We start from the raw sequence: 25,657 nt of genomic DNA, 5'->3' as shown, positions 1-25,657 counted from the left end.
TTCTGCTCTTTAAAGGCACAAACAAATGCAATGAATCTTTTGAAGCCTTTTCTCTGACTCTTTCTCAGCCAGCAAATGTAAAACTGCACTTCCTGTTCCCTCCCACCCCAGCAGCTTTAATAAAGAGCTCACAGGTCAGAGTGAGGAATTTTATTGGAGCTGAAGGACAAGGTCAAGGATCTTGCAAGACAAAGACGTCTTTGTCAGTGACCAAGGGTATAACCGGAGAAAGCTGATTGGTGTTTCCTGTGGGGAAATGAGGCCTGGGATAACTGGGGGTAATTTCTTCCTCCAGGCTGGGGACTGTGAACGGAAGTGAAGTTTGAGGCTCAGTCTCCTCTTGTTTTCTTGCCAGAATGCTGTGATTTTGGGGTCTGTTTCTCATTCAATACTGTCATTGGATTTTGAGCAGGAGCTGTGAAAGAGCCTACATTAAATCATGGGGATTGTTGGTAAGAATGTTGTAGTGTATCACAGTCTTTCTCAGTTGATATGAACTGTGCATGTGCTGGATGATAGAACTTTCTTATGTTGCCAGTGGTTGAAGAACCTGCTCCTGCACTTGATCAGAGCCCCCTTCACATCCTTGTTCCTCAGGGTGTAGATGAATGGGTTGAGCATGGGGGTGACGACTGTATAGATGATGGAGGCCACTTTATCTTGACTCCTGTGGCTAGATGGAGGTTGTAGGTACATGAAGACCTTTGTACCAAAGAAGGAGGCAACAGCAATCAAATGGGAGGCACAGGTGTGGAAGGCTCTGGCCCTGCTCTGTGCTGAGCACATGCTCAGTACTGTAAAAAGGATAGAGATGTAGGAGAGCAAAATGACCACGCTTGTGCCCACCACATTGATGGTGATAAAGGCAAAGATGATCATCTCACTGCTGTGGGTGTCAGAGCACATGAGCTTTAGCACAGGAACTTCATCACAGAAGAAGTGGTCAATGTGGTTGGGACCACAGAAGGAACCTCCAAACACACACCATGTATAGATGATGGCACTGAGGAAGGCGAATAGGTAGGATGATGCTACCAGCTGCCAGCAGACACGGCTGGAGATGATGGTCACATAGAGCAGGGGCTGGCAGATGGCAACGTGCCGGTCGTAGGCCATCATGGCCAGCAGGTGACACTCAATAGTACTGAAAAAAGCAAAGGTGAAGAACTGCATCATGCAGGCAGTGAAAGAAATGGTTTTGTCCTCTGATAAGAGGTCTGCCAGCATCCTGGGGGAGATGACTGTGGAATAGCAGATGTCAATGAAGGCGAAATGAGTGAGGAAGAAGTACATGGGGGTGTGGAGGCTGGGAGACACCCGAACCAATGTGATAATGCCAACGTTCCCCACCAGAGTGACAATGTAAATCAACAGAAATAACATGAACAGAGGGGTCTGTGCACGAGGGCTGTCTGTGATTCCTAACAGGATGAATTTAATCTGGGTTTGATTTTCTCCCATCACTTGGCATTACCTGGTGAAGCAAAAGGAAGAAAAATAGAACACTTAAAAAGTTGACATTCACTTTTGGACCATATTTAATGACTATCAGTCACTATTTTAGCTTCCACATTTTGGTTAAATTCACATATTCTGCTATATATTTAACCCCAAATTATGTTTTTCTGGTTTTCAGTGGAATTATTTCTAAAATACCAGGAAGCAACTGAAGCAACAAATGGCTTTTTTGGTTTTCTATGCTGGAACACTTAAAACGATGGATTTATTTAGGCACTTTTGGACCATAGTTTAATCCAAACAATGGCCCGTTTAATTGCTAAATTACTGTATATTCTACTGTTGTGGTTTAAACCAAGTCCACACTAATCGTTCACTGACTCCCCCCCTTTGCTCCCCGGAGAGTTAGGAAGGGGAATCCAAAGAATGTAGCCCCCATGGGTTGAGATAAGAACGGTTTAATAACTAAGGTATAACACAAATCACTACTGCTGCTACTACTACAAACAATAGTGATAAAGCCAATAACAAGTGAAGAGAATACAACACCTCACCAGCCACCGACCCATAACTCACCCCACCCTGCCCCACCGAGCACCGACTGATACCTCCTCCATCCTCCCAGAGCTCCAGCCCTTCCAAGTCTCTCTCGGTTACCTCCTGGGTATGATGTGCTATGGTATGGAATACCTCTTTGGCTAGCCTGGGTCAGGTGTCCTGTCTCTGCTTCCTCCCTGGCAGAGCATGAGCTCAGAAAAGGCCTTGGACAAACCAAACATTGGAGCAGTAACTCAAAACATACTTGCTATCAGCAACCGTTCCCAGCCCGAAAGTCAAACCACAGAACTGCACCAGCTACCAAGGAGGAGAACAATGACTGCTACTGCTCAAACCAGGTCTATTTTCTAACCCAAATTACATATATTTTATGTTATACATTTGAGGTATCTTGAAAAGAACAAGGAGCACATTCAAGGAACAAATGGCATTTTCAATGCTAGGACCCTTAAAACTATCAATTCATTCAAGCACATGTGTTTTCAGATTAAAGAAAAGAATCAGATCTTTCTTCACTTTCACTTTTCAGTCTTCAGAGCTAATTTGTTCAGAAGACACCTGAAAACCTCATAGTAACACATGTAAACCAGGGGGATAGAAAGTCCCAGTCCCAGTGAAATCCAGCTTACACATGAATGAACTGCACCCATTTTCACTTGGCTTTTAGTTATCATTCCAATCAACAAACCACATTTATCAAACTGTTTGAGATCATTCCTAACAGAAACATTCACATGATTTATAGTTTTCTGAGCTCCTGCACATTGAAGCATCCTAAATCTATGAGCATTCAGCTGCTTGCATTAAAAACATGTTGATGTTACAATGTGCTGATTTGTTAGTGACTACATTCTGCTGACAATCTGGAATGTTGCATTTCTTTAGAACAAAATAAGATTCATCTTCATTGAACTCTTGAGTAATTCAGTGCATCTGCTTTAGCTGCCTATGGGAAAGAAAACAACCTGCACAAACCATTGCTTCCTCTTCTTATAAAGAAACCCCACACAGGTAAGGCTGATTTCTGATGCAGCTTTACTAAAGAAGACCTGAGGACATGCAGAAGCAAGCCCATTGCCTCAGTGCAGGTGAGGCTGTGCTTTGTGTTGGTGTTACCTCCTGTGCCTTCCTTCTGCCACCGAGTGATGGGAGCCAAGGGTTTATCCCCAGTGCAGCAGAGAACATCCAGGTGCCAGCATCAGCTCTGTTCAGCTCCTGATGTGAAGAGAGGTGAGCTCCTGCCAGACTGCAAGAGCCCAGCTTGTGGTGCTGGGGCTGTAAATACAGTTGCATGTGCTCTCCTGGGAGGAAGCCTCCAGGGCTGCTCATGCTTTAGCAGAGGAAAACAAAGAGAAGGAAAAGCAAAGGGTGTGAAATCAGCTCTGAAAGGCATTGTGGTGCTTGGGCATCTGAGAGACATGGCATGGATGAGCCATGCCTGAGCACAGCTGCACAGCAGCAGTGATGAGGGCTCATAGGATGCTTCTGACATACTTGTGCACCATGCAAAGGTTTTGGTCTGAACAGACTGACACAATGAGAATGGGTTGAGAGACATTCCAGATCTTGCACACAGTCCTCAAAAGGGACATGAAGCACAAGTGACTCCATCTCTGGAGCTGCTCATGTCCCTCTGTGGAGGGAAAGCCCAGTTTTCCATCCCCACTGGGGTTATCCACATGTAGTGCCTGGATGTCCTGCAGCTGAGCTGGTGCCTCAGGACTTCCCCTGTATTCAAGGGTGAGAAACAGGCATTTTGAGGCAGGGAGGAATTATCCCAGCTGTAACTAATAGGCCTTCATCCCCCTGAGCAGCCTCAGCTGGGGCTCCATCCCCACCCTCTTCCTATTTTCCCCCATCTCTATTTAAGCTCAGAACAGGCAGATTGAGCTTTCCTAGAGCAGTTGTGGTTTCCAGTTTAGCAGCAGTTCAGCACACCTATGGAATCTGTTGGGGGTGACCAAGGATTTCTCACACACCTTCCTAGCAGTTGTTTCACCTGATCCTGCACAAGGGATTGACTGGACCTGACTTGGCTTGGTCTTGAATCTGCCTCCTCATCACCAGCTCTGCTGATGCTCTGGAGCCTTGGTTGAACTTGGCCCAGGTCTGTGTTCCTGCCCTACTTGTCTTGCTCAGGTACTGTGGGATGGGCCCTGCACACCAGGGTGTTCTCCTTTGGTTCTCTTGATAGAGATTCAAGACACAAACCCCTGTGCACTCTCCAGGCTCCTTTGTTTGAACCCAAGAAGGAGAAATTTGCATTTCCTGTATCATGAGAAAGGTTGAAAGTGAGAAGGGGAAGGTTGGGTTGAGCAAGGACAGACCCATGGGCAGGACTGCATTCAGCTGCTTTAGACACCTGCAGTGTCAGCATGTGTGTGTAAAGCTGAGACCACAGAGAAAAGGATGCTTCTATGTATGAGAAGATGTGGGTATTTGATGTGGGATGGGTGATGTTTTGCACTGTTTACACAAGCAGTGGTATTGAGAATGGCTGGTTTCTGTGGTGTTAGATGCAAGGTGGATGTTTCAGACATCTACTCCTTATATATCTATAACTTAGTTATATAAGTACTACCTGAAGTGAAGGAGATGAATGAGGATGAGGAGATGGCCATTGAGTGTGTGAGCCATTAGCAATGGGAAACAGCAGCTGCTTTCATCCCCCTGCCTGAGGTTGGTGTAGACAACTTCATCTGGACCTTCTGAACCCATTTAAAGGTGTTAAAGCTTTAACAAAACCCTGTCTGCTGTCAGCTGCTTTTCTCTCCATGCAGTATGTCCCACTCTTGGTTTCATTTCCTCCTTTTGCACACACCAAAGAGCCACCCTGAGGATATTGAAATTTGGAGAATATGAAGCAAAATGACTTTTCAAAGGCCAATTTTGGGTCCAAAATGTGCAGGTGGAATCACACAGACTTCAAGAAGGGAAAATGCTGAGTCCTGCCCATGGGGAACAGTTGCTCCAAGCACCAAGACAGGCTGGGGGCACCTTAGCAGAGAGGGACAAGGTGGTTGTGGTGTCCTCTGTGTTGAAAGGAGCCATCAATGTGTCCTTGCAGCAGAGGCAGCCACCAGCACCCTGAGAAGAGCTTTGGTGGTGGGTCAAGGGCCTTTGTGCAGTGACCATCTGACCAGATGCAGCAACCAAACATGCCTATAGAGTCAGAAAATCACTGCAATGTGACCTCTTATCTATTTAATGCAACACTAATTCATGTGGCAAATGAAGGCATCATATTATTGTATTTACTTGTCCTTAAAGAAGAGCAATCCTCCCAACAGGAAAGAAATCATCCCCAACAAGCCTACTTGTTATGAAGTGTTTGGATGTTCATGAGAAGATGCTTCTGTTTTGCAGGACCAATTCCTTCCATAACAGCCCAGCCAGAGCTTTAGCATTTAAGCCTTAAGATAATTTATTTCCATACATGAACTATTGACTATTATTTTATCAAGGTTTTATTTTCAATATATTATTTATGACCTTCAGCCATCATGGTTTTATCTGCAAGTCATTGGGTGCATTCACAGAGCAAACCCCAGATCCTGCCTTAACCTCATGCCCTGTGTGTTCCTATGAGCTGGGAGAAGTGATCCAACCTCTTCTCATGTTTCTTTGTCTCCTGCTGCCAAGAGAGTGGCTGGAGGAAACCACTTGAGTGTGACCACGTTTGTCCTCTTGGGCTTCTCCAACCTGTAGAAGCTGCTCTTTGTGACTGTTTTACTGGTCTCCATCACCATGGTGGTGGGAACCTCATCCAGAGCAGCTCTCAGCTTCATGTGCCCATCTGCTCATTTCCTCCTAGGAAATGTACTTATTTCCTCCATAGGATGTAGCTGGTGTCTTGCTTTCCTGGCTGGGCCTGTCCCATGGAAAGCTACCACCATGCTGACCTAGGAGCAGGCTGGAATTTCATCCCCTGTGATAAGCAGTCACCCAACTTGGTCTGGGAACAGCCTTTGCAGACACTGTCTGAGCAGTGTTGGCTTCTCCTTGGATGTCACCTGGTGCTGATGACACAGATGCTCCATGCTTCTGGCCATAGGTTGTATCCAGAGGTGCCCAACTTATTTCATGGCTCAAAGACTCTGAACATTGTCCAGAGCTCCCCCATCACCTCCTCTTCTCCTTATGTCTGTCCATCCAGGCAAGCTGATTTTCTATCCCAGCTGCAGCTTATTCATGATTTCTCATTCCATGGTCTGAGCATTGAGTCACACTGGTCCAAGGGGTTATTTTACCTAGTTGTAGGTTTCCACATCTGAATTAGTCACTGTAGGTTCCCCTTATGGAGACAAGGAAGCATCTGGGGCTTGGATTCAGCTTGGATCTATTTTAAACCTCCATATCAGGGTTTTCTTCTGGAATAAGTGTTTGTTTCTCTGCACTTGCAGTGAAGGGTGATGGGCAGACACAGCTCCAATGTGGTTGTGTTGAGAGCAGACACAGGCCATAGCCTGAAGAGTCAGTTGAAGTGTAATGGGAAACATGAGCTCACTGTGCTGATGTGTTGGGGTCCTTCAGAAACCCCACTCCAAAGTGAGGAGGTGAAAGCAGCTTTCATGCAACCATGGGATGGTTTGGGTTGGAAAGGAGCTTAAAGTTCATCCAGTTCCATCCCCTGCCACAGTCAGGGGCACATTCCACTGGAGCAGCTGCTCCAAGCCCCATCCAACCTGGCATCCATCAGTTCTATTGATCAATAATTTCTAAAGCAGCAGAGCCTCAATGCTCAGCATCCATAAAACACTTCCTGGACAGAGCAGGAAAGCAGAATGGATGTGTGCAGTGTCCTGGCTGTGTGTTTGCTTTTATAAGGGTTCCTAATGTCAGATATTAAGTTAGTGAAGAAGGGTTTATGTTCTGCATAGATGGATAGGAAATTCTTCCTTAGAAAATACTGGTGTTGGTTTGCTCCTTTGAGAGCAATAAGAGAGAAACTTTTCTGCATAAACCTGCCTGTGCCTGAAGGGGCTGCAGGAAAGCTGGAGAGGGGCTTGGGACAAGGGATGTAGGGACAGAACAAGGGGAATGGCTTGAACCTGCCCAAGAGAGGGGAGACTGAGCTGAGCTCTGAGGCAGAAGCTGTTCCCTGGGAGGGTGCTGAGGCGCTGGCACAGGGTGCCCAGAGAAGCTGTGGCTGCCCCATCCCTGGCAGTGCTCAAGGCCAGGTTGGACACAGGGGCTTGGAGCAGCTGCTCCATGGGAAGGGGTTGGGCTTGGAGCTGGAGGAGCTTTAAGCTCCTTCCAACCCAAACCTGGCTGGGATTCTATGATCCAGGCCCATGACATTGTCCTTCATACACAAAGATGCCAACACACTGACCCTCCAACTCACTGCCTTTGGGCATGGAGCAGCTCTGTCAAGCAAGGCAGCTGTAGAAGTGAACTTGGTTAACAAAGGAGAAAGTTTCTGTCTTGTTCTCCCAGCTAATGAATCTCTGAGGGCTTGTTCTGAAGAATGAGGTAAGTCACATGCAAGTGTTGTGAGAAGCTGTTGTGGTGATGAGGAAAGTTCCTTGGTAAAGCCCAGAAGGTCTTGTTAAAGCTGATGACTCCTGGAAGGTGGTTGGGCCCCAAGGAGCACTTCTTGCTTTGGGCCAGTGAGCAGCATCACTTGGGATGGAAATAGCTGTGAGTGCTTGTCTTGTGCAAGCCTGGATGTGGGGCCTGCTGGAGGCTTTCTGTGCCCATGCAAGCTTGGTCAGACTCTCTCTGTAAAGAGACATCCTTGTCTGCATGACATGTGCAGATAATGTGGTTCTTGCTCATGGGGTGCTTTGTGCCTTCCTGCTTTTGACCCTCTAATATATGGAGCTGGGAAAGCTCATTGCATTTCTCCTTATCTTTGGGCCTCCTCAATGACACCTCATACTTTAAACTTGTTGCCATTATTTGCCTTGGGATGGATTTGCTTGTGTCTGTTCAGCTGTGAGGCAGCTCAAGTCCACTACATCCATCCTCCATCCTGACTGGCTTTCAGAAATGTGGTTTCCTACCATTATGCAATTGGGATTGTAGAATAAGCCTGGGAATGGGGTCACCTGACTCAACATCTACAATTCCTTCTTTAGTTGTGAGATAGTCACAGATAGAGGGTGCTGATGTTGGCTAAGGTGAACACCATGAACAAGAGAAGCTGCAGCTTTGTGTCAGTGGTCAGCACCAGGAGGATGAAGCTGGTGATTGAACTGTGGTTCTTCTCTTCCATGGTGAAGGAACTGAACTGGAGACATGGATCAGTGGCTGTTTCATCGCTGCAGTGTGGGGTCTTGATCATGGGCTAAGGGAAGGGCTTCCATGGTGCTGGCATTGCTCTCTGTACCATAGCACAGCTGCACACAGGATAGAGGAAAGTAGAGTAAATTTAGCATTGAGGGAATCTGCACTGTTATAGTTTGGTTGAGCTGTTGTATCAGGGAATGATGGAATGGTTTGGAAAGGACCCTATAGCTCATCCAGTTCCAGCCACCTGTCCAGGGCAGGGACACCTTCTATTAGAGCAGGTTACTCCAAACCCCATCCAACCTGGCCTTGAACACTTCCTTGCATTCCCTGACTTCTGTGAATATGAGATCTCAATCTCGGTGTCACATTAAATTGCTCATACATTAAATTGCTCATACATTAAGACTTTATTTTGAATTTCATATGTAGAAACTGGAGATAGAGGCTGAAGACAAATGCATGTGGAGTCCCCATCTGCTACAGCCCAACACAGTCTGGTTGGATTCATTGCCTTCAGTCTTAGCAGTAAAAACATTGTCTCATTGAGCTTTGTCTTTTGCATGAGCAAACACTGAAGGGTTGGATGTGCACCTAAAAGCCTTAATTACAATGTGTGTATGTTAGGAGCTCTGGTTTTAGGCACATTACTGAAAGCAGCAGTTATTCAGTGCTAGTGTGTGTTTGCACAGCTGAGTACAGGCACAGAACCTGAATTCATCTCACCTGACATGAGTTACTTCAGCTCTTCCATAGGCAATGGAAGTGATAGACCCTCCATAGGAAGAGCAGAAGATGAGCTGTGTCCTGCTGCTGCCTTGCAGCTTCCCCTCTGCTCCAGTCAGGTTTGAAGGACCCTCTCTCAATTGCCTCTCCTGCTGGATGCTCCTCAATGGGCTTGATGATTTCCTTATCTGGCCTCATGTGTTGATTCTAGTGTTTGTCATCAGGTACCACAAGGGATGGGCAGAGAGATGAGGAGACAGAGAAAAGAAAGATGAATCCCCTTGAAGATTGACCTTCTTGCCTCATGTGATTCTGTGTCCCTTGCTGACCCTTTTTACCCAGGAATACTCACTCATGGCCTTGTCCAGCAGGATCCCACATGTCCCATGGAGCCGTGAGCTAGAGCATATCCCACAGTGAGGGTCCAAGGTGGGGTCACAAGTGTAGAGAGCACAAGAACAAAAGCAGGCTGAAGATGTCTGTGTGACAGCCCCACAGCAGCTCATCTGCCAGGGCAGAGCACGCAGGTGCATCCTCTCCTGTCCCTGCATTGCCTGTGCTGTGTGGTTGGGGATATTTCTCCATTGCTCCATCCTGTATTTCCCTAAGGAGCAGGTCCCTGAAGCAGATACTCAGTGTGGCCATTGCACCCAATGAAGTGTTCTGCACCATTGCCCTCAGTTACTCCCTGCACCCTAAGGACTATTTCAGAGCTTCCATAGCTCTCCATGTTATGTGCTCACTGTTACCATCTCTGTAGGTGCAATCTCAAGAACATCCATGTTCTTTACATCGAGTTGGTTACATCTTTTTACCAGCCTGAATGTGGGAGGAAACAAGACCTTTTCCTAGGAGTCTTCCCAGAGCATCCTTCAGCTCTGTGCTCCTCCAGATGTGGATCTGGGCTCTCAATGTGAGGATTATCAGGGTGAAGTCAACAGGCACCAGGTTGGACAGAGCCCTGGGTGACTTCATCTAGTGTGAGGCCGTGGGCTGCCATGTAACAGGTCTGAAGGATGCTGAGAAAACAATAGCTCCTATGATCTTTTCCGCTCAGGACACCTTGGTGATCATGGCTTTCATTGCTGTCTACAGGAGATGGCAAGTAAAGGAGTGGAGAAGTGGACAGGGGTTTCCTTGATAGTGTCTGCTCTTTGGTGTGGATTCATCACTACAATGTCTTAAAATGCTTTCCAAGTGCTTCATTCATTACAGAGGTCACACAAGAACCAGATTTAACTTAAGGTCTTTGCTGTGTGAAATGAAATGAGGTGAATGGTGCTGGGAATCATTGAATGAGGTTTGAGAATCAAAACCTAAAATTACTTCCTGCACAGTGTTCCAGGTATTTCCTCTCCTCTCTATTTATCCTGTTAAAGGTGTTTGTGTCCTTTAGTTATGGCCCTTCCTGACTGTCTAGAAATGGAGTTTGATTTAGTGCAACAGCAGAATTCACTCTATGTTTATTCTCATTTCCCAAACAAAACTAGTGCAACACAAAACACAGAACATACCTGGAGTGCAGGGAATTACTAAAGCATTTGCAAGGTTCTTATTTGTATATGCAGGTGGTGATATCAAAGCAGCCAGTGCATCATGGAAGTTAAGGTGCTTAAGACTCCCCCAGCAAATGTTGTCCATCTGAGAAACTTAAACAGTTGAGCATCTCCCCACATCTCCATTCTGTCTGCTCCTAAACTTAACACATTCAATATCACTTTATTTTCAAGAGTCTCCTCAAAGCCTCCTTCACCTCCTTGTTCCTCAGGCTGTAGATCAAGGGGTTCAGCATGGGAGTCACCATGGTGTAGAGCACCACAGCCCATTGATCTGCTCCTCTTGAGCTGTCTGAGCTGGGGTTTAAGTACGTGAAGAAGGATGACCCATAGAAGATGCTGACAGTGGTGAGGTGGGAGGTGCAGGTGGAGAAGGCTTTGCGCTTGCCCTCGGCTGAACTGATGCTCAGGATGGTGAGGATGATGGCCACATAGGAGAGCAGGACAACCAGGCTGCTGGACACACCAAAGAGAGATGCTGCAGTGGTCAGGATGATGTGGCTGAGGGTGGTGTTGGAGGTGGAGAGGGAGATGAGAGGGGGAATGTCACAGAAGAAGAGGTCGATGGTGCTGGAGCTGCAGAAGGACAGGGTGGACATGCTGATGGTCTGTCCCACACCATTGGTCAGCCCCACGAGGTAGGAGCCAGTCACCAGCTGGAAACAGCACTTTGGGGACATGACAAGGGGGTAGAGCAGGGGATGGCAAATGGCCACATAACGGTCATAGGCCATTGCAGCCAGCAGGAAGCATTCAGTAATCCCAAAGAGCTGAAAGAGGAAGACCTGAGCCACACACCCAGCATAAGCAATGCTCTTCTTGTCCAGCATCAAGTCAACCAACACCTTGGGGGTGATGATGGTGGAAGAACAGAGGTCTACAAAGGCCAGGTTGGCCAGGAAATAATACATGGGGGAGTGGAGGTGGGGGCTGGCCCTGATCAAGATGATGATGCCCAGGTTGCCCACGATGGTGACAAGGTAGGTGAGCAGGAAGAGCAGGAACAAGTTGCCCTGAGTCAGCGGCTCCTCTGTGAACCCCACCAGGCTGAACTGGGTCACTTGGGTGCAGTTGCTTTGTGCCATGGGCTGGATGGTGCTTTGTGTGTGAGCTGCTGGCTGGAGGTTTCTTGTCCAGCAGGCAGGGATGTGCCAGGTGCAACAGCCTCTGTGTGCTGGGAGCTGCTCAGAGACAGTCCTGCAGGATGGAAAGGGAGAGTTGAGATCAATGAGGAACAGGTTGGGGAAAGTCCTGTCCCAGCACAGGGAGAACAAAGGGCTGCTCAAGCACTTCAACCCCATGGCACAAGGTGGTGCCTGCTCCTCTGGCTCACCTGCAGATGCTGAGCAATGAGCCCTGTGGAAAGCAGTGGGGAGGTTGCACACCCGAGCAGCTTGACCTTAGTGCTGCACTTCATTGCCTGCGGTAGTGCTGAGCCTGGGGCTTGCAGACCATGCGGCTCCACCTGGAACACACAGAAACGTGTTGCTGTCACAGTGCACAGTTGATCCTTCATGCTTTTGAGGGCATTTCCCACCCACCTGCTCCTTCCCTCTCTGCTTGGGTTTCTTTGTTACTGGAATGGATTCCTGATCTATAGAAAGTGTAGGTTAGCCACAACCTGCTCTAGTGGATGGAGGGGGTTGGAACTGACTGAGCTTTAAGGTCCCTTCCAATCCAAGCTATGATCTTATGCAAGTTTACACAGAGGTTTGTATTGGTTTCCCCTCCCTCCTGTGTGTTCTCCATGAGGCTGATCTCCAAACCTGCCTTCTCAGCAGCTGCATGGGGAGGACACAGCACAAGCAGCTCCCTGGGAAGCCCAGAGCATCCTCAAGAAGCCCAGGAGCCTGCAGGAGGGCAGGAGATGAAGACAGGAGCTGCTGCTTGTTGCCAAGAGAGAAGCACAGGAGAATGATGGGCTGAAAGATGCTGCCCCTCACTTACATCTCAGCTCTGTCTCTGCTGCCCTCCTGATGCTCTGGCAGATGGATGTGAAGATGAAGGTGTCTGGAGCTGTGCAGGGAGCCTGGCAATGAACCAGCATCAGCAAAGCCCCTTCCTATTTGATGGGATGTGGGGACTGTGAATGTCTTTGTGCCCCAGGAGGTGACAAAGCCCACAGCAGGTCATTATCTCTTCTCTGTGCTGATTAGTGTGGGGATGAAGTGTACCCAGAGGAGATGAGCTCAGCTTGAGCAAGCAACAGAGCTTTGGGCTCCCTTAGAGCAAACCACACAACAACCCCACCTTTCACATCCACGTTTGGAGCATTCCTGAGGCAGTTAGAGCTGCACAAGGGCCATGGTTGACATTATCATGGCAGGGAGGTGATGGGAACCTTGCTGATGGGAGGTAGTACCAGCGTCCGTCAGGCAATGAAGCAGCTTTGCCCCCATCTTCAGTTCATTGAACTCAAACCATAGCTCACAAGTTCGGCTGCAAAGAGCCAACAGACGATCATGGTGACCTTCTTAATGTTGAGGTAAATGCTGTTCACTACTGTTTGCTAATGCAAACATCAATGCTGACATCACCCAAGGCACTCTGGTTGGTCAGGCTTGACTTACTCTTGGTACTTCCATGCTGGTTACTCATGGTCACCCTCCTGTCCTTCCTCTGTCTGGATAGGACTTCCTGGGGTATTTGGTTCTTAACCTCAGTGTGGACTGAGGCAGCCCCAGTCCTTGTGCTCTCCTTGACAATGACATTGACCTTTTTCCATCCATTGTGCTGGAAAGGCAAGGGAGGATGGAGACCTTGAGGGAGAGCTTCCCAGTACTGGAAGTATGGAGATGGGAAGGATCACATGAGGAGCATGATAAAGGATTGGAATGGGCAGGAAGATGGGAACAAGACTCCAGGGAGACATTTTTGTTGCCTTTCAATACCTTAATGGGCAAAGCAGGAAACCTGGAGAGGGGCTTGGGACAAGGGCCTGTAGGGACAGAACAAGGGGAATGGCTTGAACCTGCCCAAGAGAGGGGAGACTGAGCTGAGCTCTGAGGCAGAAGCTGTTCCCTGGGAGGGTGCTGAGGCGCTGGCACAGGGTGCCCAGAGAAGCTGTGGCTGCCCCATCCCTGGCAGTGCTCAAGGCCAGGTTGGACACAGGGGCTTGGAGCAGCTGCTCCATGGGAAGGGGTTGGGCTTGGAGCTGGAGGAGCTTTAATGTTCTTTCTGACCCAAACCAGTCAGGATTCTATGAAACAAACTAAGAGAGGGACATCTCCAGCTCCATAAACTAGAATCTCTTCAAGTAAGTAGACAGGGAAGTGTTTAATGAATCCATGCACCAAGGCCACAGTGTGGTGGGTAATACATGTCACAACACTTGGACCTAGTGCACAGATACCAGTGAGAAGGATTTTGTTTAGGTACTACTGTAGTTCTGGCATTGAGTTGAGTTCAGGTGGTTGCTGTTTCCTTGTGCTTCTCATCACTGCTCAGAGCAAAATTAGGGTTAGAAAAACGCCAAGGAAATGATAAAATCTTGTGTGGAGACAATTACTGTCTTAGTGATGTCAGCAAAGGCAAAAGTCAACGTTTGGAGTTGTTTTACAGGAAGATGTTAACAAGGAGCAATGGTGAGAGTAGAAATGGTTGCAGGAACTCTTCTTTGCATTGCTGAAATCCTGTTGAAGTAGCATTAGGAAAGGCAGTTGAGAAAGTAATGAGAATAATCAGGGATGAATTATGTAGACAGACACTTGTCACCCACCTCCTGTCCTCAATGGGGGAAAAGGTGAAAGACATCTCCTCAAATCCACATATTTACAGCACATTGTTCCTGGACTTTATTAGTGCACCTGGAGATGAAGAGATTGATGCTCTGGGTGGATCTTGCTTGTTGTCCAGCTTCTATTCCTATGGACTGGAACACCCCTGAGGTCACAGACATGAGTATAAATACATCCTGAAACCATAGAGGGCCCTTGTGTGTCCTTGGAAGATGCAGCAGCAAATCACCCTCAGTGCAGCTTATAAGGAAAGAGTGCTAAAACCCACTCTCCACATCTGCTTGAAGATGAATGTGGCCTCTGTCAACATCTGTGGAAGCACCAAACCTCGTCCCAGCAGTTGGTGTGCAAATGTAAAGAACTTAACCACATGTTGAGTCATTATCAACACTTTCAGCAGTTATTGAATCATCAATGTTGGATTTCCCAGCCCTTAAAGCTGATTCAAAAGTAGACCTTTTACATAATTCACCAGTAAGTTAAAGAATGGACATTGATGTGGATATCCTGAAGGGCTCTCTGGCAAAGAAGCAAACCCAGGTAAAACATCCAAGTAACCAACTTTAAAGTTGGGATAAACAATGTTCCTGCTCAAGTAAATCTTTCAACCAGTTGGTATTTCCTCCCAACCATAAGAAATAGGCCCCTTTGTGTTTAATTCACTGTGTTGCATCTCCAGTCTCTAAAGCAAATCACATGAATGAACAGCCCAGAAATGGCTGTTTGTCTCCAGCAATGGAAATCTGTTGCATGCAGGTATTTATGTGGATATCTAGGACTGGATCTAAGGAAGAAATTCTTTACTGTGAGGGTGCTGAGGCACTGGAATGGGTTGCCCAGGGAGGTTGTGAATGCTCCATCCCTGGCAGTGTTCAAGGCCAGGCTGGATGAAGCCTTGGGTGCCATGGTTTAGTGTGAGGTGTCCCTGCCCACGGTAGGGGGTAGGAACTGGATGATCTTAAGGTCCTTTCCAACCCAAACTGTTCTATGGTTCTATGACTGACTTCCCTGAAGCTCTGATTTATAAAACAAGCCAGGAGGTGAGAAAAGAAGTTTTGTCTCAAGGTAGAGATGATTCTGTGCAGGACAGTCATGTAGATCCACACATGGAGTCCAAGTCTGTGTGTGTCACTTTACTTGCAAAGCCAGTTTTATACATTCGATGTGTATTCCTCTGTCACACATACATCTATTTACACACATACACACATATGACAGATATTGGAGCTGAGGGAAAAGGTCCAGAATCTGTCAAGAAAAGTGGCTATTTCTCAGTGCCAGAAGTGAGAAATGAATAAAGCTGATTGGTGTTTGCTGTGAGGAAAAGGAGGCCTGGGATAATTCAAGGTCATGTTTTCCTAGATGCTGGTAGCTGAGAAGTGAAATGAGGTTTGAGGTTCCTGCTCCTCCTGGTTTCCTTCCAAGGAAGATGTAAGGGGGGTTCTGGTTCTCATTAAGTACCATCATTGACTTTAGTGCAGGAACTGTGAAAGAACATGTATAAAGTCATGAGGATGAGTGGAAAACCCCATTAGTTTAGACTTTCTCACTTGATGTAGGGTATTCATGTCCTGCATGATACAAGTCTTGTATGTTGCCAGCTGTTGAACAACCTCCTCACACACTTGATCAGAGCTCCCTTCACCTCCTTGTTCCTCAGGCTGTAGATGAATGGGTTGAGCATGGGAGTGACCACGGTGTAAAAGATGGAGGCCACCTTATCCAGGCTCCTGTGGCTAGATGGAGGTTGTAGGTACATGAAGAATCCTGACCCAAAGAATATAGAAACAACCATTAAATGGGAGGCACAGGTGTGGAAGGCTCTGGCCCTGCTCTCTGCTGAGCACATCCTTAGAACAGTGCGGATGATAGAGATGTAGGAGAGCAAAATGACCACGCTTGAACCCACCACATTGATGGTGAATAAGGCAAAGATGATCATCTCACTGCTGTGGGTGTCAGAGCACATGAGCTTTAGCACAGGGACAACATCACAGAAGAAGTGGTCAATGTGGTTGGGACCACAGAAGGAACCTCCAAACACACACCATGTGCAGATGATGACACTGAGGAAGGCAAATAGGTAGGATGATGCTACCAGCTGCCAGCAGACACGGCTGGAGATGATGGTCACATAGAGCAGGGGCTGGCAGATGGCAACGTGCCGGTCATAGGCCATCATGGCCAGCAGGTGACACTCAACAACACCAAAGATAGCGAACAAGAGGTACTGCATCATGCAGGCAGTGAAAGAAATGGTTTTGTCCTCTGATAAGAGGTCTGCCAGCATCCTGGGGGAGATGACTGTGGAATAGCAGGTGTCAGTGAAGGCAAAATGGGTGAGGAAGAAGTACATGGGGGTGTGGAGGCTGGGAGACACCCGAACCAATGTGATAATGCCAACGTTCCCCACCAGAGTGACAATGTAAATCAACAGAAACAACACGAACAGAGGGGTCTGTGCACATGGTCTGTCTGTAATTCCTAACAGGATGAATTTAATCTGGGTTTGATTTCCTCCCATCACTTGGTGTTACCTGCTGAGGCAAAAGGAAGAGAAACAGAACACTTAAAAAGTTGACATTCACTTTTGGACCATATTTAATGACTATCAGTCACTATTTTACCTGCCACATTTTGGTTAAATTCACATATTCTGCTATAGGTTTAACCCCAAATTATTTTTCTCTGGTTTTCAGTGAAGGTATTTCTAAAATACCAGGAAGCAACTGAAGCAACAAATGGCATTTTTGGTTTTCTATGCTGGAAGACTTAAAACGATGGATTTATTTAGGCACTTCTGTATCATAGTTTAATCCAAACAATGGCCAGTTTAATTGCTAAATTACTGTATATTCTACTGTCATGGTTTAAACCAAGTCCACACAGTTCGTTCTCTCACTCCCCCCCTTTGCTCCCCGGAGAGTTAGGAAAGAGAATCCAAAGAATGAAGCCCCCACGGGTTGAGATAAGAACGGTTTAATAGCTAAGGTATAACACAAATCACTACTGCTACTACTGCTACAAACAATAGTGATAAAGCCAATAACAAGTGAAGAGAATACAACACCTCACCAGCCACCGACCCATAACTAACCCCACCCTGCCTGACCGAGCACTGACCGATACCTCCTCCATCCCCCCAGAGCTCCAGCCCTTCCGAATCTCCCCAGTTACATCCTGGGTATGACGTGCTATGGTCTGGAATACCTCTTTGGCTAGCCTGGGTCAGGTGTCCTGTCCCTCCTTCCTCCCTGGCAGAGCATGAGCTCAGAAAAGGCCTTGGACAAACCAAACACTTGAGCAGTAACTCAAAACATACTTGCTATCAGCAACCGTTCCCAGCCCGAAAGTCAAACCACAGAACTGCACCAGCTACCAAGGAGGAGAACAATGACTGCTACTGCTCAAACCAGGACAGTTTTGTAACCCAAATTACATATATTTTATGTTATACAGTTGAGGTATCTTGAAAAGAACAAGGAGCACATTCAAGGAACAAATGGCATTTTCAGTGCTAGGACCCTTAAAACTATCAATTCATTCAAGCACATGTGTTTTCAGATTAAAGAAAAGAATCAGATCTTTCTTCACTTTCACTTTTCAGTTTTCAGAGCTAATTTGGTCAGAAGACACCTGAAAACCTCATAGTAACACATGTAAACCAGGGGGATAGAAAGTCCCAGTCCCAGTGAAATCCAGCTTACACATGAATGAACTGCACACATTTTCACTTGGCTTTTAGTTATCATTCCAATCAACAAACCACATTTATCAAACTGTTTGAGATCATTCCTAACAGAAACATTCACATGATTTATAGTTTTCTGAGCTCCTGCACACTGAAGCATCCTAAATCTATGAGCATTCAGCTGCTTGCATTAGAAAGGGGTTGATGTTAGAATGTGCTGATTTGTTAGTGACTACATTCTGCTGACAATCTGGAATGTTGCATTTCTTTAGAACAAAAGAAGATTCATCCTCATTAACTCTTCAGTAATTCAGTGCATCTTGTGTTAGCTGCCTATGGGAAAGAAAACAACCTGCATGAACCATTGCTTCCTCTTCTTATAAAGAAACCCCACACAGGTAAGGCTGATTTCTGATGCAGCTTTCCTAAAGAGGACCCGAAGACATGCAGAAGCAAGCCCACTGCCTCAGTGCAGGTGAGGCTGTGCTTTGTGCTGGTGTTACCTCCTGTGCCTTCCTTCTGCCACCGAGTGATGGGAGCCAAGGGTTTATCCCCAGTGCAGCAGAGAACATCCAGGTGCCAGCATCAGCTCTGTTCAGCTCCTGATGTGAAGAGAGGTGAGCTCCTGCCAGACTGCAAGAGCCCAGCTTGTGGTGCTGGGGCTGTAAATACAGTTGCATGTGCTCTCCTGGGAGGAAGCCTCCAGGGCTGCTCATGCTTTAGCAGAGGAAAACAAAGAGAAGGAAAAGCAAAGGGTGTGAAATCAGCTCTGAAAGGCATTGTGGTGCTTGGGCATCTGAGAGACATGGCATGGATGAGCCATGCCTGAGCACAGCTGCACAGCAGCACTGATGAGGGCTCATAGGATGCTTCTGACATACTTCTGACTGTGCAAAGGTTTCTGTCTGTTGTTGCCAACAGAATGAGAGTGTGTTTAGAGACATTTCAGATCTTGCAAAGGATCCCTAAATGCAACTGAAGCACAAGTGACTCCTTCTCTGGAGCTGCTGTTTTCCCTCTGTGCACACTTGAGAGCCCAGTTTCCAGACCCACTGGGGTTATCCACATGCAGTGCCTGGATGTCCTGCAGCTGAGCTGGTGCCTCTGGGCTTCCACTGTACTCAAGGGTGAGAAATGGGCATTTCCAGGCAATGATGAATTGTCCCAGACTGAACTAATAGGCCTTTATCCCCCTGAGCAGCCTCAGCTGGGTCTCCATCCCCACCCTCTGCCCAATTGCCCCCATCTCTATTTAAGCTCACTCCAGGGAGGTTGAGTTTTATTAGAGGCATTGTGGTTCCCAGTTTAGAAGGAGTTGTGCATACTTAGAAAATCCTTTGATGGTGACCTAGGTCTGTTAATGGATTTCCCTAACTGCTGCTGGACCTGATCCTGACCAGGGACTTTACTTCATCTGGATCTTGTTTTGGTCTTGGACCTGTCTCATCATCACCTGCTCTGCTGATGCTCTGGAGTCTTGGCTGAACTTGGCCCATGTCTCTGTTCCTGCCATATTTCTGTAGTTCAGGTACTGTGGGATGGTCCCTGCTCACTGTGGTGTCCCCTTTGGCTCTGTTTAAAGTGATGAATGATACAAACCCCTGTGGTGGCCCCCAGGCTCCTGCAGAGCAGACCTATCACCCTCTGCACCCAACAGTGCTCACTGCTCTGACTGTCCCTCTCTATTTGGAACATGTCCCTGCATGGGCAAAATAGGAGCTAGTGTTCTCAGTGAGGGCAATAGGGTAATGAACTGAACATTATATACAAGTGTCATTCTCTGGTCCATAGTGAGTTCTCCTTTTTGAAGTGTAATTTTAGACTTTGATTGAGATGAAATCTGGTATATATTTGGTGTGTGCATTTTGTGTCTCCAGCAGGAGTTTGTGCATTGTGTAGACCCTTTCCCCTGCAATGACTGAAGCAGAATCATGCAGTGATGCTCTCAGTATAAAATGTATCCCAAAACCTGAGGGCTGCTTCTTGTATTGCTGGAATTGACAATTGTGCCTCCCCTGGACAGTTCCCTGGTTTGGATCCATCACACACAAGACTATGGCAATCCAGGCCTCCCTTAGCAATGTAGCACCAAGTGTGGGTAAACCTTTAAGCATTTCAGGTGTCTCTGCTTTGGAAGCTTCCTGAATCCCAAGAGGAGATAAGGACACCAGAGTGGGGTAATTCATCAAGCAGGGATGAGCCCTACACATCACACTGCTCATCTAGGCTCCCTTTCCCACAAAAGATTGGATCAGATGATCCTTTGAGGTCCAACTTGGGATTCCTGTGGCTCTGTGATTCTATACATATAATCTTAACCAAGATATCCATGTAACAAGAAGTAGGAAAACATGTTATGGTGAATCTGTCTAATATCAAAGGTCCTGTCAAGTTCTTCAGCATTTAATTACATTTGTTCTTGTCTCCATCATTGGCCACAGGTAGAAACCACATTTCCCTGAGACCTAAGGCAACATCTCCTCTCTTGCTGTGCTTTGCCAGAGCACACAAAAGAGACTGTTCACCATCCATATACTTTCTCAATATAAGTTAATTCCCACTCAAACAGGCAAAGGAAAGTTATTATCCCACACCAGTGTGTGTTGGCTGCTTTGAGACCCATACAGCTCTCAGTTACCAGCAATTCTGTGCTCAAGATGGTCTTTCATCTATGGAAACGAGCCACAGGCTTCATTTGTCAATGAAATACATCCTTTTCCTTTTGTGCTTGTTCATGCCCAGCTCATGCTAAAGGGATATGGGTGCTTATCTCCAGCTGGAATTCCATGTATCTCTCCATGTAAGCATAGGGCACTTAGGATGAGTAGGAGGACCCCTTGATGTGCCCCAATTGCACTTAACAATGGGTGGTGTTAGCACAGTTCAGCCTCTATTATTAATATTATGATTAATGTAACATAATTATATTTATTAACCATCCTGACATTAGTTACAATGAATTAAGTCAACAATTTCTTCCTTGAGCTGAAACTCAGTCTGAAGCTGCAGCCTGGGGAGGGATTCCCCTTGATATTCAAAGGAGCAGCTTGAGACCTTGATTCCCACCAACTTATGCTCTTTGAAAGGCACAAACAAATGCAGTGAATCTTTTGAAGCCTTTTCTCTGACTCTTTCTCAGCCAGCAAATGTAAAACTGCACTTCCTGTTCCCTCCCACCCCAGCAGCTTTAATAAAGAGCTCACAGGTCAGAGTGAGGAATTTTATTGGAGCTGAGGGACAAGGTCAAGAATCTTGCAAGAGAGACATGTTTATGAATGACAAAAGTTGTAACTCAATGAAGCTCATTGGTGCTTCCTGTGAGGAAATGATGTCAGGGATAACTGAGGGTGATTTCTTCCTCCAGGCTGGGGACTGTGAACAGAAATGAAGTTTGAAGCTCAGTCTCCTCTTGTTTTCTTCCAAGAATGGTGTCATATTGAGGGTCTGTTTCTCATTCAATACTGTCATTGACTTTTGTGCAGGACCTGCAGAAGAACTTCCATAAAGTCATGAGTATCACTGGAAAATCTCAATATTTCAGTGCCCCATAGGCTTTCACACTGGACATGAAGTGGCAGCTGGTAGCATCATCCTACCTATGTTCTGGATGACAGAACTCGTCTCAGTTGCCTATGGTTGAACAATCTCCTCCTGCACTTGATCAGAGCTCCCTTCACTTCCTTGTTCCTCAGGCCGTAGATGAATGGGTTGAGCATGGGGGTGACCACGGTGTAGATGATGGAGACCACCTTATCCAGGCTCCTGTGGCTAGATGGAGGTTGCAGGTACATGAAGAATGCTGGCCCAAAGTACAAGGAAACAGCCATCAAATGGGATGAGCAGGTGTGGAAGGCTCTGGCCCTGCTCTGTGCTGAGCACATCCTCAGCACTGTGTGAATTATAGAGATGTAGGAGAGCAAAATGATTGCACTTGTGCCCACATCGTTGATAGTGAGAAAGGCAAAGATGATCATCTCACTGCTGTGGGTGTCAGAGCACACGAGCTTTAGCACAGGGACAACATCACAGAAGAAGTGGTCAATGTGGCTGGGACCACAGAAGGAACCTCCAAACACAAACCATGTGTAGACGATGGCACTGAGGAAGGCGAATAGGTAGGATGATGCTACCAGCTGCCAGCAGACACGGCTGGAGATGATGGTCACATAGAGCAGGGGCTGGCAGATGGCAACGTGCCGGTCGTAGGCCATCATGGCCAGCAGGTGACACTCAACAGTAGCAAAGAAAGCAAAGGTGAAGAACTGCATCATGCAGGCAGTGAAAGAAATGGTTTTGTCCTCTGATAAGAGGTCTGCCAGCATCCTGGGGGAGATGACTGTGGAATAGCAGATGTCAATGAAGGCGAAATGGGTGAGGAAGAAGTACATGGGGGTGTGGAGGCTGGGAGACACCCGAACCAATGTGATAATGCCAACGTTCCCCACCAGAGTGACAATGTAAATCAAAAGAAACAAGACAAAAAGAGGAGTTTGTGCACATGGTCTGTCTGTAATTCCCAACAGGATGAATTCAATCTGTGTGTGATTTCCTCCCATGATCAGCTGTTGCCTGCTGAGACAAAAGGAAGAGAATTATCAAAATGATCAAAAATGGAGATTGAAACAAGGGGAAGACAAAAATCACAAAATAGAATATATAAACCTTTAGAATTAGTTTTATGCAATGTTAAGTTCAATGGCTTTGTAACAGTAGCAGTGGAAAATTACTGAGGTGCATAATACATAGAAAAAATAGAGCACAGCTAGAGAACATACTGGCACAAGATAAATCGTTATAGTTGATGTGGTCTTAAGAAAAACAGTCTAGATTAACAGGACACAGGGATAAGGAGTATCTGGGAATAGCAGGTGTCCGGGATAGGCTGCGGGTAAACTAACTGATAAGTAGGAGGATAGGAGGATTAATATGGTTCTGGTGCTAACAAACCAATTAAACTGGTACAAGCATCTACTGCGCGTGCTTCAAAGGCTGCCAGAAGTGATGGAGATCGTTGGAAGAAGTAAACGACCCTCAGAGACCACCACAGTTCTGTACACATGCAGGGAGCTTTCTGGAAAGGGATGTAATCCATACGTAGCCTCATGAATATGTATGCGTGCCCAGGGACTATATGAGGATGGCTTGTGTAGCAATAGGGAGACACACGTTAGGAGGAGTTATCCCCCGTGTCTCCCGGCGCCGCAATAAAGAATACCTGCTTGTCAGCTTGAAAACTGTGTTGGCAAGTTTGTTCCTGGATTCTGAATGAAGATTCAGATCTGGACCATGTCTATCCCCAGTCAATGACAACTGTACCTGCTACATTTTCCATTATTTCAAAATATTTTCTAACCAAATATACCTATACATATATATATTATGTTTTTCAGATGAGGTATTCAGAACAGAACAGGGAGTTTGTTGAAGCAGTAAATGGCATTTTAATTTTTCTATGCTGGGACAATTAAAGCTATGGATTTAGTCAAGCACATGTGTTTGAACAGAGAATCAGGTCTTTAATCACTTGTAATGTGAAGGAAACTTGTGTCAGAAGACACCTCAGAGGATCCTCACAGCATTGCACATAAATGTGGAGCAAGAGGATTTCTCAGTCCCAGTGACAGCCCAGCTTACACATGCATTACCTACAGACATTTTCCTTTGGCTTTTGATTATCATTCCAGTCACCAAATCACATTTAACAAACTGTTTGAGATCATTTACAACAAATAACATTGACATTGGTAAATTCATGATTTAAACCTTCCTGAGCTCCAGCACAATAAAGCACCTAAACCAATGGGCATTCAGTTTCTTGCTTTAAAAAGGAGTTGATGTTCTAACAGGCTGATTCTAAAGGCTGATTTATTAGTGACTATATTCTCCTAACAGTCTGAAATGTTGCATTTATGTGTAACAGACTAAGATTCATCCTCATTTAAGTATCAAATAAATCAGTGCATCTTGCTTTAGCTGCATATGTAAAAGAAAAACCAAACTGCATCACACATTCCTCCCATTTCTTATACAGAAAACCCACATTGGTAAGGCTGTTCTCTGGCACAGCTTTACTGAAGAGGAAAAGTGGTCATGCAGAAGCAAGCCCATTGCCTCAGTGCAGGTGAGGCTGTGCTTTGTGTTGGTGTTACCTCCTGTGCCTTCCTTCTGCCACCGAGTGATGGGAGCCAAAGGTTTATCCCCAGTGCAGCAGAGAACATCCAGGTGCCAGCATCAGCTCTGTTCAGCTCCTGATGTGAAGAGAGGTGAGCTCCTGCCAGACTGCAAGAGCCCAGCTTGTGGTGCTGGGGCTGTAAATACAGTTGCATGTGCTCTCCTGGGAGGAAGCCTCCAGGGCTGCTCATGCTTTAGCAGAGGAAAACAAAGAGAAGGAAAAGCAAAGGGTGTGAAATCAGCTCTGAAAGGCATTGTGGTGCTTGGGCATCTGAGAGACATGGCATGGATGAGCCATGCCTGAGCACAGCTGCACAGCAGCAGTGATGAGGGCTCATAGGATGCTTCTGACATACTTGTGGACTGTGTAACAGTTTTGGTCTCAACTCGCTGACACAACAAAATGGGCTCAGAAACAGATCTGACCTTGAGGATGGTCTGGAAATGGTAAATGGAGCACAAGTGACTCCATCTCTGGAGCTGCTAACATCCATCTGTGCACACTTGAGAGCCCAGATTTCCATTCCTAGTGAGGTTACACAGATATGCAGTGCTTGGATGTCCAACAGCTGAGCTGGTGACTCTGGGCTTCCACTGTATTCAAGGCTGAGAAATGGGCATTTTCACACAGTGATGAATTGTCCCAGCTTTAACTAATACACCTTTATGCCTGTGAGCAGTCTCCTCTGGGTTCCATCCTGAGCCTTTGCCCATTTGTCCCCTATCTCTATCGAAGCTCAGGGAGGTTGAGGTTTTTCTAGGGGAGTTTTATTTTCTAATTTATCTGGAGTTCTGCAAACCTTTGGAATGCTTTGATGGTCCAAGGCCAGGTTGGATGAAGCCTTGGGTGATATGGTTTAGTGTGAGGTGTCCCTGCCCATGGCAGGGGGTTTGGAACTGGATGATCTCAAGGTCCTTTCCAACCCTGACTATTCTATGATTCTATGGTGATTTTGGCTTTCTCATTTATTTTCTTAGGAAATTTTGGACCTGTTCCTGACCAAGAAATTGACTTGACCTCTATAGGCTTGTTCCTGGATCTGCCTCATCATCACCTACTTGCCTGATGCTGTGTCAACTTATTCCACTTATTCTGCTGTACTTATTCCAGGTCTTCTGTTCCTGCCCTACTTGTCTTGCTCAGGTACTGTGGGATGGGCCCTGCACACCAGGGTGTTCTCCTTTGGTTCTCTTGATAGAGATTCAAGACACAAACCCCTGTGCACTCTCCAGGCTCCTGCAGAGCAGAACCCATCACCCTCTGCACCCAACAGCCCAGGCAGTGCTCACTGCTCTGCCAGTCCTTCTGCATCCAGAACATGTCCCTACATGGGCAAATGAGGAGAGAGTATTTTCAGTGAGGTGAGTAGAGTAATAAACTGAACCTTATATTCAGTTGTTATTATCTTTTCCTTAGTGCCTTCTCCTTTACCAAGTACAACATTAGACTTTCATTCTTCAGTAGATTGGCAACACTTTGTGTTGGAAGTGGCTTTGGCCCTTCCAACCCAAACCTCTCTGAGATT

At 46.5% G+C, this 25,657-nt stretch overlaps 4 protein-coding genes across 4 annotated transcripts; all 4 read right to left on the bottom strand.

Moving 5' to 3' along the window:
- Positions 1–483: 483 nt before the first annotated feature.
- Positions 484–1,461, bottom strand: LOC117436099 (olfactory receptor 1020-like). The gene has a single exon (XM_034062214.1). The coding sequence runs from the start codon at positions 1,459–1,461 to the stop codon at positions 484–486; it is 978 nt and encodes a 325-aa protein (XP_033918105.1).
- Positions 1,462–10,690: 9,229 nt separating this feature from the next.
- LOC117436098 (olfactory receptor 5G3-like) lies at positions 10,691–11,617 on the bottom strand. The gene has a single exon (XM_034062212.1). It carries the CDS (start codon positions 11,615–11,617, stop codon positions 10,691–10,693), a length of 927 nt encoding a protein of 308 aa, XP_033918103.1.
- A 328-nt stretch (positions 11,618–11,945) lies between these two features.
- LOC117436097 (olfactory receptor 1038-like) lies at positions 11,946–16,793 on the bottom strand. The gene is made up of 2 exons (XM_034062210.1): positions 15,868–16,793; positions 11,946–11,997 (listed from the first exon to the last, which is right to left on the bottom strand). The coding sequence occupies exons 1-2, from the start codon at positions 16,791–16,793 to the stop codon at positions 11,946–11,948; spliced, it is 978 nt and encodes a 325-aa protein (XP_033918101.1).
- A 4,763-nt stretch (positions 16,794–21,556) lies between these two features.
- LOC117436096 (olfactory receptor 1038-like) lies at positions 21,557–22,516 on the bottom strand. The gene has a single exon (XM_034062209.1). It carries the CDS (start codon positions 22,514–22,516, stop codon positions 21,557–21,559), a length of 960 nt encoding a protein of 319 aa, XP_033918100.1.
- Positions 22,517–25,657: the final 3,141 nt, after the last annotated feature.

The sequence above is a fragment of the Melopsittacus undulatus genome, chromosome 4, assembly GCF_012275295.1.
Source record: "Melopsittacus undulatus isolate bMelUnd1 chromosome 4, bMelUnd1.mat.Z, whole genome shotgun sequence".
Classification (NCBI taxonomy): Eukaryota; Metazoa; Chordata; class Aves; order Psittaciformes; family Psittaculidae; genus Melopsittacus; species Melopsittacus undulatus.
This window is presented reverse-complemented; position numbering and strand designations above follow the sequence as displayed.

What these genes read in the sequence shown, in the direction of transcription:
- LOC117436099 (XM_034062214.1), bottom strand. Translation starts at nt 1,461, where the DNA reads ATGGGAGAAAATCAAACCCAGATTAAATTCATCCTGTTAGGAATCACA.
- LOC117436098 (XM_034062212.1), bottom strand. Translation starts at nt 11,617, where the DNA reads ATGGCACAAAGCAACTGCACCCAAGTGACCCAGTTCAGCCTGGTGGGG.
- LOC117436097 (XM_034062210.1), bottom strand. Translation starts at nt 16,793, where the DNA reads ATGGGAGGAAATCAAACCCAGATTAAATTCATCCTGTTAGGAATTACA. An exon ending in AGGAGGTTGTTCAACAGCTG is followed by an intron (nt 11,998 to 15,867) that starts GCAACATACAAG and finishes TGTGTGTTCCAG; the next exon opens with GTGGAGCCGCATGGTCTGCA.
- LOC117436096 (XM_034062209.1), bottom strand. Translation starts at nt 22,516, where the DNA reads ATGGGAGGAAATCACACACAGATTGAATTCATCCTGTTGGGAATTACA.